At 35.3% G+C, this 9,192-nt stretch overlaps 1 protein-coding gene across 4 annotated transcripts; it reads left to right on the top strand.

Annotated features, from left to right (window-relative positions):
- On the top strand, positions 1-8,048 carry LOC114422587 (DEAD-box ATP-dependent RNA helicase 1-like). Of its 4 annotated transcripts, none has more exons than XM_028389020.1 (11): positions 1-158; positions 246-352; positions 3,139-3,333; positions 3,452-3,561; positions 3,676-3,863; positions 4,268-4,374; positions 4,445-5,144; positions 5,350-5,537; positions 5,807-6,011; positions 7,303-7,408; positions 7,752-8,048. In XM_028389020.1, exons 3-11 carry the CDS (start codon positions 3,161-3,163, stop codon positions 7,826-7,828), a joined length of 1,854 nt encoding a protein of 617 aa, XP_028244821.1. In that variant the 5' UTR covers positions 1-158; positions 246-352; positions 3,139-3,160; the 3' UTR covers positions 7,829-8,048. The 4 variants fall into 4 exon arrangements, with proteins under 4 accessions (XP_028244821.1, XP_028244819.1, XP_028244822.1 ...); XM_028389018.1 differs by having other exon boundaries at positions 242-352; XM_028389021.1 differs by lacking the exon at positions 246-352.
- The last annotated feature ends 1,144 nt before the right edge of the window (positions 8,049-9,192 follow it).

Genomic DNA, 9,192 nt, shown 5'->3' with positions numbered 1-9,192 from the left:
TGCGTGTGTTACATTGAAATAATAATTTTAGGGATTCCATTTGGATACTACCTAGAGCCGTCCCTTTCCACTGTTGATCGATTTCCTCCGTCTTCGAAGACAACTCTGTGACCCAGCGTTCCATTTGGTCTTCACCCAGAGTTCAATCGTAGGAACTGGTAAGTACCCATGTCCTAGTGTTGATTGCTTGAAAATGTGTATTATATATGTCGTTCTTCTTCTATATTTGCTTCGGTGGTAGCTAGGGGCTTTTATTTTGCCTTTATCGATTTTCAACACACGGACGAAGGGCACAGCTTGCTTGCGGCTTCAATATCTGCTAACCAAACCCTTAGTCATCTGGGATTTAAAGGTACCGCGCGTTCTTATTTTGAACCGCATGTTTATGCTTTTATATTAATATATTAATACTATTAATTAATAAAAATACAATTTTTTGTTGTATATATTTGTTGGTCTGGATGGTGAAGATGAAGGAGATTGTGTAGAGGGAAAAGTAGTGTTTGGAGAGGATAAAGTTGGATGGGTAGCAGAAGAGGAGGAATTAGATAGCAGTTCAAGAGTGCTGTCTTTAACCCTATATACTAAATATGAATGTTTCTTAAAATGGTGTTTGAAACACAAGGTGGATGAATAAGGAAAGCTGGTGTGTGTGTCTTCTGTGCTTTCTTTTCTCTCTTAGCTAAAGATAGGTCAAATCCAAGTCTTTCTTCAACTCAATTATGTAGCATTAGCATACGCCTTTTTATTCTTTCTTCTATTTCTCTGCAGTGTGTGTGTATGGTCTTTCTCTTTTGGGGTCCTTGTTGCTTTCTTTGGATTGTTGTTTCTTATTTTTGTCTGTTTCCTACCAATACTTCATAAATCTCTTTAAGATAAAACTCTATAATTACACAAATATTGAGGTTATCAAAGTATAACTCATTAGGAGATATAATGAGAGAAAATTTGGATAGTTTGCGTGAAATTTTAAAATTTTATTGCTGTCATTGTAGACAAAGAAATTGGGGACATCAAGGTTGCCGTGGATGAGAGCAAAAAGCTAATGAGTCAAATTTGTTAAAAATAGCATATCTTGATATTTTTAATACCTCAACAGACTTTAGCTACTGTTCCTGTTGCATACTTTGTTAGATGAAGTTTGAACATGGCAGTATGCTTCTCTTTGGACATTTTTTTTTCTGCACTGTGATTGAAACTTTTCTGAATAGAGTGCCAAAACAAATTTAAAGGTAAAACAAATCCTAGTGTGATCCAAAAATCATAGGTACATGTTTGCCTACCTGCATTTTCTTATACAAGTACTTGATTGATTTTCTATACTACTTTTTATTTTTTTAACTTATTATATAGTCTCAAACCATAACTTGTTATACAAGTACTATTTTTTAGCTCTGATACTACACAAAACCAGAATCGCAGCACAAAGAAACATATACAAGCCAAAACCCAAAATGTTCACGTATCCTGAACCCAATTTATAATACCAATTATTCTGGCTAAAACATTTAATAAAGCTGCCTAATCTCTTAGCATATCAACAATGGAAGATATGTTTAAAAATCATGAACTGTGCACCAAGAGACCATGCACAAAATCCTAACCCAAAATACAGGAATTTCACTCCAACCAAATGCACTAAATAACTGCATACTATCATAAAATATTAGCCCCTTTATTCTTTCAAAAACAATAAAAAGTGTATGAAAAGAAATTGCTCCAAGATAGAGGTCAACATTCCCAAAATGACACTAAGAATAGATAAGGAAAATAATATTAAAAAGGTGGGCATTGGAGGGAAGTACCAGAAAGGATAAAAATTCTGTTGCAATTACAAGATTTAGATAGGAAAAGACAGCTAGATTGATCGCATGTGAAATGATACAAAACACAAAGCACTAACACGATGTCTTTTGGCAGAACTTCAATTTCTGCTACAGGGACATCTTACACTGATTTTTTTGCCTTCTGTTCACCACAAGGTTCACCTCGATGCTGCTCCTTTGCTTCATCCATCTCCATAACATAGTTGATTGCCTGAATATTTCGGTGGTGCCGGCTGATTCCAGATTTTAATCCTTCAATCTCTCTCATTTCATACTTAGTTTTGAAACTTTCATTCATCTGTTTAACAGCCATTTCAATTGCACTGATCCTTTTCTGCAAGTGTTGGAAGTCTGGAAGTGCATCTGTTGCCATACCATTCTCATTTTCAGCTCTTTGTGGACCACCTTCAGCATATTTGTGATCCGCCAAATCTTTGTCCTGGAAACAAAGATTTAAATTAAACAAATTACATCAATATAAAATATGCAATAGTGGCTGGTTCCCACTTGAATATATGATGTAAATTACCTTTAATACTTTGTAGTTATGAGGATTTACCTGTCCAAGTGACTTCATCTCGAAGGCTGTTATACTATCATTCAAACCACTAACAGCAGGGACATAAGCAGCCAACTGACAGCGTAGTCTCCCATTTTCACCTTCCAACTTCTTAACTCTTCCTTTCAGCTTTTCACTTTCCATACCTTTAAAGTTGCGTCTGCTTTCAAGATCTTCACATGCATCAGCTAGCTCAGGGACTTTCTCTTCAAATAATGTGAAATTGACAGCAGAAATCTGCAGTCTGGTGTACAGTGTGGCAGCCTGAGGCAGAAAAAAAGGAGGGAGGGTGTGCCATGCTTGCAGCTGACATTACTAGTTTAGTTTAGTGTATCATATTTTGCACGCCTGTTAAATTCATATTTTATAATTTATAGCATTAAATATTTTGTATTATTTTGGATTTTTAATATATTATTAATTATTTACTCTAAATTTGAATAAAGGTATGTCAGTAAATTGAGTTGAATGTCCATCCACTTATAATATACAATTTTACATTATTTTCAATCATAAATTATATTTGAATAATTTTAAAATAATTATTTTAAAAGTCAACAAATATTTAGAGACTAATCTTATTTATAATTTAGGATAAATTGTAGTCGAAAAAATGCAACAAAAAAAAATGAAATATTAATTAAGTGACAAGGTATGTGCAATGTAGTGTACTAGTGTACACTTGCTAATTTTGATTTGAGTCAAAAACCTTGTTTGCCCTAACCATTTCACATTCCCCAATTTCCCTGACAGGGTTGGTGTTGAGCAGATAGAGATGAACCCGCCAACACTAGTGAAGCGCACTCAGAACATCAATGCCAGAGAAGCTGCACTCAGCATCGGCGACCATGCCTCCTGGCACACCAAGTACAAGGATTCCGCTTACATCTTCGTCGGTGGCATCCCCTTCGATCTCACCGAGGGTGACCTCCTCCCCGTTTTTGCTCAGTATAACAACTCTTTCCTCTTCCATTTCAATTCAATTCATCAACTCTTTTTGCTTTTATTTTATTTTTAACATTTTTTTTTTAAAAATCTGAAGTATATGTTTTTTTTTATTACTCAGATACGGAGAGGTTGTTGATGTTAACCTAGTTAGGGACAAAGGTACCGGAAAATCCAAGGATTTTGCGTTCCTTGCGTATGAGGATCAGAGGAGCGCGGATCTTGCTGTGGGTGAGTTCCTGTTCTATGATTTTATTATGTGTTCTTTTTTTAATGGTTTTTTTTTTGTGTGTTTGTGGATGCATTTGTTGAATTGCGTTTTGATGTTTGTTTTTTGTGGCTCAGATAATTTGAACGGGGCACAGGTTTTGGGGAGAATTATTAAGGTGGACCATGTTGATAAGTATAAGAAGAAGGAGGAGGAGGATGAAGAGACAGAGCGGCTGAAGAGGGAGGCACGTGGCGTTTGCCGTGCTTTCCAAAGAGGTGAATGCACTCGGGGAGCTAGCTGCAAGTTTTCTCATGATGAGCAAGTAAGATAAGCATTTCATGATCATGTCACAAAGTAATTTGATTTTTTTTTTTTTGGTATATATATTATGTTTTTAGATGTGTATGCTTTGTGTGACTTGAAAACTTGAGTATTAGGGTTCGAGTTTTTGTAAGGTTTAATTGAAGTGTTCAAATGCAATACTTTTTGGCTTATTGGAATGATTTATTGCTCTTTGACTCTTTGATATTGTTGGAGTGGGATTTTGGTATTGACCGTAGATTGTAGACCATAAACTACAAATAGAGCTGTATTTTATTTTAGTTAATATTTTTGTTATTTGTTAAGGTTGTAGTCTTAGATATGTCGTTGGTCACATAGAAGTTTGGTATTTCAGCTAATAAGTTGTTCATTAGTAATAATAAGATGCTATGATACTAACAACAGGCATGCCTTATTCATATACACGCGGTTCTGCCATGGATGCGTCACCCTGTCGACATCACTCGCTGTCCAGAACTCCCCGTCTGTAGTGTTCCTTTGATGAAACGCAGGTACTCCTCCACCCATTAATTTCAATTTCGCTATCTCAACTCAAATTGATTAGTTCCACTTCACAACTAGGTTACAGTCGGTACTGGAGGAGAACATGGGAATTTCCAAGCTGTTCCCTGTTCAGGTCGCACTTTGGCAAGAAACGGTTGGACCGGGTGACTTTGAGCGAGACCTTTGCATAAACTCGCCCACCGGAAGTGGCAAAACCTTGGCCTATGCTCTTCCCATCGTTCAAAACTTGTTCACCAACCCCGGTGGCCGCCTCCGTGCTTTGGTTGTAGTTCCCACCCGCGACCTTGCTTTGCAGGTTAAGCGCATCTTCGACGCCCTTGCATCGCCGCTGGGTCTCCGTATTGGCTTGGCTGCTGGTCAATCTTCGCTTCGTCACGAGCTTTCTAGCCTCATTTATCTACCTGGAGAAGACGATGGTCCAGATCCTGGGTTTTTGTCTCCGTTGTGGTTCCAAAGCAAGGTCGACATATTGGTAGCGACCCCTGGAAGGCTAGTGGACCATGTCAACAAGTTGTCATTGAAGCATCTTCGTTATCTCGTGGTTGACGAAGCAGATCGATTGCTACGTGAGGACTACCAGTCCTGGTTACCTACTGTGCTTAAATTAACTCAGTCTAGGCTGGCAAAGATAGTTTTATCTGCTACGTTAACTCGGGACCCAGGAAGACTTGCTCAACTTAATTTGCATCACCCTTTATTCCTGAGTGCTGGGAAAATGCGTTATCGGCTCCCAGAATATTTGGAATGTTACAAACTGGTATATGACACTGACAGGGTTTTTGTTTCTTTTAATTTACAGAGGGTGTGATTGGGATATGATTTTGAACCTTTTTCACCTTAAATTTGTCATGTTATTATATAGCTAGCTAGTTTTATTTAATTCTTCATTAATTTGAAATTTTATAGTTTCTTCCAAAAAAGTTCCCTTATGCTGTTCTATTTATAATTTTATTGTTTTGTAGATCTGTGAAAGAAAGGTCAAACCCTTGTATTTGGTTGCCCTTTTGAAATCCCTAGGAGAAGAAAAATGCATAGTTTTTACAAGATCTGTGGAATCAACACATCATCTCTGCAAATTGCTAAATTGTTTTGGTGATCTGAAAATTGGTATCAAGGAGTTTTCTGGTCTAAAACATCAACGGGTAAGAAGGTACGTTTTGATTCACTCTTAACAAATAGTAAATGTTTTAAACTGTGCTGAATGCTCTCTCCTTGTAGACTTGACATTATGCAAAACTTGTTCTGAAAGAACTTTTTCATCTTTGGATGAGTAGCGTGTTTAAAGTTTAGACTAGATTAGCTTATTTTATGTTTGAAAAAACTTGTATTAAAAAACTTTGAAATAAAAATGACTGGTATCCCAAATGTATTGAAAACTATATATGCTGGGGTTTTGACAAAAAATGTTACTTTTTGCAGCAAGACAGTGGGTGAATTTCGGAGAGGGGAGTTTCAAGTGCTTGTATCTTCTGATGCAATGACTCGTGGAATGGATGTTGAAGGGGTAAGAAATGTCATTAATTATGACATGCCCAAATACACAAAGACGTATGTTCATCGAGCTGGTAGAACTGCAAGAGCTGGCCAGACTGGGCGTTGCTTCACATTGATGTCAAAAGATGAGGTATGAAGTCCTTGTCTCACTCATGTTCATTGTTTGTGCAGATCCAGCTTATGCATTTGAGCCAAAGAAAGAAGCTACAATGAGTTTGTAATGACTACTAACTAGCAGGGATGAGAATAGCACAATATAGGGCTGTGGCGAGCGGCCCCTCACCGCAATGGGTGCCCTCCGTAGCGGTGTAGTTCAGTGTCACAGATGCTTTCCCAGCTGGAATACCGGGAGTCAGGGTGCTATTGTATAACTCCCATGTGTTGTGATTGTGACTTGAGACATCCCCTGAAACTTTTCTGTTGCCACAGTTACTTAACTCCCTAGCTCCATCTCCCATCTTTGAACAACAGAAAAAGTTAGGCTTAGGGTTGTGTCATTTGGGCCATGGGGCAAACACTTTTTTTTTTAGTTTTGGACCTCTATTTGAGTCTAGTTTAGCTTTCTTTTCTTTAAATCATTGTTGGACCAAATTGGATCATGGAGGTGGTTGGAACATCAATGATGTTTGAATCTTGGAATGTCAACTTGTTGGGTGAGCTTTTACCATTAAACTTTGTTGCATCTATGGTTGACAGCTCAGCAATGGAGCTAAAGCAAAAGGTATGTACTGACGCAGTCATGATGATTAAAGTTATATGGAGTCCACCTTTGTCCCTCCCACCACCGAAGCCGTCGGACCTCAATTTCCATGCAGGGACAGTGGGTCGTTCCCAGTTAAAGCTACAAGGGGTGCAGTTGTCTTCCAGCAATTAGAGAAAACTTGAGGAAGTTTCAGTACAATTCCAGTTTTCAAATTCCAACCTTGAGGACAAGAGTGATTGAGGGGTGTATTGTTAGGATATAGGGATAAGGGAAAGTTGATTAACATAGTTAGACTATTAATAAGTTAGTTACTACAGTCAGGATATTGATTAGTTAAGGGGTTAGTTAGATAGTTGGGGTTTATTAGATATAAATAGGGGAAGAAGAATAGGAGAGAGGGGGATCTTTTTCTCATTTCAATTCTTGGTTCTTAACAAATACATTAAATAATAAAAGTAATAATAAAAGGTCAAAATAGCAGCCATCCCGCTATATCAGTACTTTCTGTTTTGGCTTGAATAATTATCATTCTATTGTTTCTATAGTTGAGTGTAGTCAATGACCATTAGGATTTTGTTGATGCTCTCTCATCCCTCTGACTGACTAATTTAATTTATCAATACTAGAGTATGAATATTCTTGTTTTCCTATGTTTTATTTTAACCTTTGAACCTAAATCATGCATCTTAAATTCTTGTCAACTCTTGTCCCATTCCAGGTTGGAGGATTTAAGAAGTTGATGAAAAAGGCTGAGGCTAGTGATTGTCTTGAGTATACTGTTCCATCCAGTTTGATTGAAGCGCTTCATAGTACCTACCAATCAGGTAAATATCTTCTAACGTCTCTGGAGATCTTCTAAAATCGTTTTTGATTCCTCCATGGGGAATGAATATAAAATATTACTTTTGTTCGTTGAGAAAATCTGTATATTTTTTTTATTCACGAGAAAATCTCTATATTGTGCATGTATCTGGGACGATCTTAATGCTTGATTTTCTTTTCCTTTTTGCTGTTTTGAAGTTACATTGAATGTTTCATAGACTTGGTTTCATGGTTCCATTATACTTGTGGATGAGCTCAACGCTTCTTGATGTTGGTTTACGTTATGCTGTTTTGGATTTACATTAGATGTTTCATTAAGTCTCTGTCATGTTCCATTGTTGGCAGCACTGACAAAATTGAAGGAGAAAATTCTGGAGTCCCGGAGAAAACCAAGGATAAGTCTTGTCAATCGATCAAAGTGAGAACAAATATTCACGAGAATAGTTTTGTCTATGAACGGATATACAAGAGATTCTTTTACTGTACATTTTATGATTTAATTAGAATGATAATATTATGTTTTTTTGGGTTACATATTATTTATTTTCACCACTATTTTTTGTTTAATATAAAAAGAAATTAATATTATGCTACTCGTATATTTGTTTACTTTACAAAGGAGGATGTCTTCATTTTATTGTTTATGATGCCCTGTTTATTTGGATGATTTTTGTGATTGATTTAAATATCCACACATTTAGCCAGTTAAGCAATTTTCACCATCCCCGTCATTTTCAATGACTGAGTCACTAAGTTGACAATTTCATCAATATATAGGGTAATGTGGGCCTTGTCATTTCACTGAGACTAAAAATGAAAAAAAAATACAGGGACTAAAAATAAAAAAATAAGAGAATAATATAGAGGGACTAAAAGTGAATAAAAAGGATTTATTGGGATGAAAATTAAAAAAAATGTTCTTATCAAAAGAAAAAAGGGACAAATTTGCAGGCATGGAAGATAATAAGCCATAAAAAAATCTTGAATAATAAAAAAGATTGTTAATAATGATGATTTTTTCAATCTTTACTTTTTTTTCTTGTTGCTCATGACTAAGATCACTCACTTTATTCCTTCCCTCTTGGAGACAAAAAAAAAAAACACTTTGTGCATAGATTGTATATTATTTATTTTTCAAAAAGCCTAAATTGGTGCCTAGAGTGTATTATTTTGTTGAGATGAGTGTGTTAGGGAGAAAGAGTAATAGATTGTGAGTGAGTGTTTAAAGTGTTTATGTAATTTGTAAGTGGCAAAGGGACGAACAAGGAAAAATAAAGAAGGTTGAGAAAATGTATGATTCCTAACAAATATAATTTTTTTTGCTATTTAAGATTTTTATTTTATATTAATTTTTTATTAAAAATTATATATTTAAGGTTTAATTTTTTTTTGCCTTCAAATTTGTCACTTTTCTTTTACTTTATAATTTTTTTCATTTTTTTATTCCTGTAAATTATTTTTAGTCAGTATAAACTTTTTCTTCTCTTTTTTTTTTGTCTATGTAATTTTTTATTTATTTTTATTCCCTCTACTATAATAATGACATGACATTATAGTGATATTATTACTCATGTGACTTTGATGACTTGGCGTGTTGAACTTAACAAAGATTTAATAAATTTTAATTATAAAGACTAAAAAGGAAATGCTTGTAACTAATAAAAACTTTTTTGAGAAAAAAAAAATATAAAGAAAAAAAATGTTAAATTCCATGAATCAAAATCTTATTTAAATTTATAAATCAGGTATGCATGTAATATCAAATAGATAAGACAACTAACATTCC

This window comes from Glycine soja, chromosome 8 (assembly GCF_004193775.1).
Source record: "Glycine soja cultivar W05 chromosome 8, ASM419377v2, whole genome shotgun sequence".
NCBI lineage: Eukaryota > Viridiplantae > Streptophyta > Magnoliopsida > Fabales > Fabaceae > Glycine > Glycine soja.
The sequence above is the reverse complement of the archived record's forward strand: the minus strand, read 5'-3'. Positions and strand labels throughout refer to the sequence as shown.

Excerpts from the sequence above, each read along its gene's own strand:
- LOC114422587 (XM_028389021.1), top strand. The coding sequence starts at position 3,161 with ATGAACCCGCCAACACTAGTGAAGCGCACTCAGAACATCAATGCCAGA. Across the intron at positions 6,012-7,302 it reads CATTGATGTCAAAAGATGAG|GTTGGAGGATTTAAGAAGTT; the intron begins GTATGAAGTCCT and ends GTCCCATTCCAG. Across the intron at positions 7,409-7,751 it reads TCATAGTACCTACCAATCAG|CACTGACAAAATTGAAGGAG; the intron begins GTAAATATCTTC and ends CATTGTTGGCAG.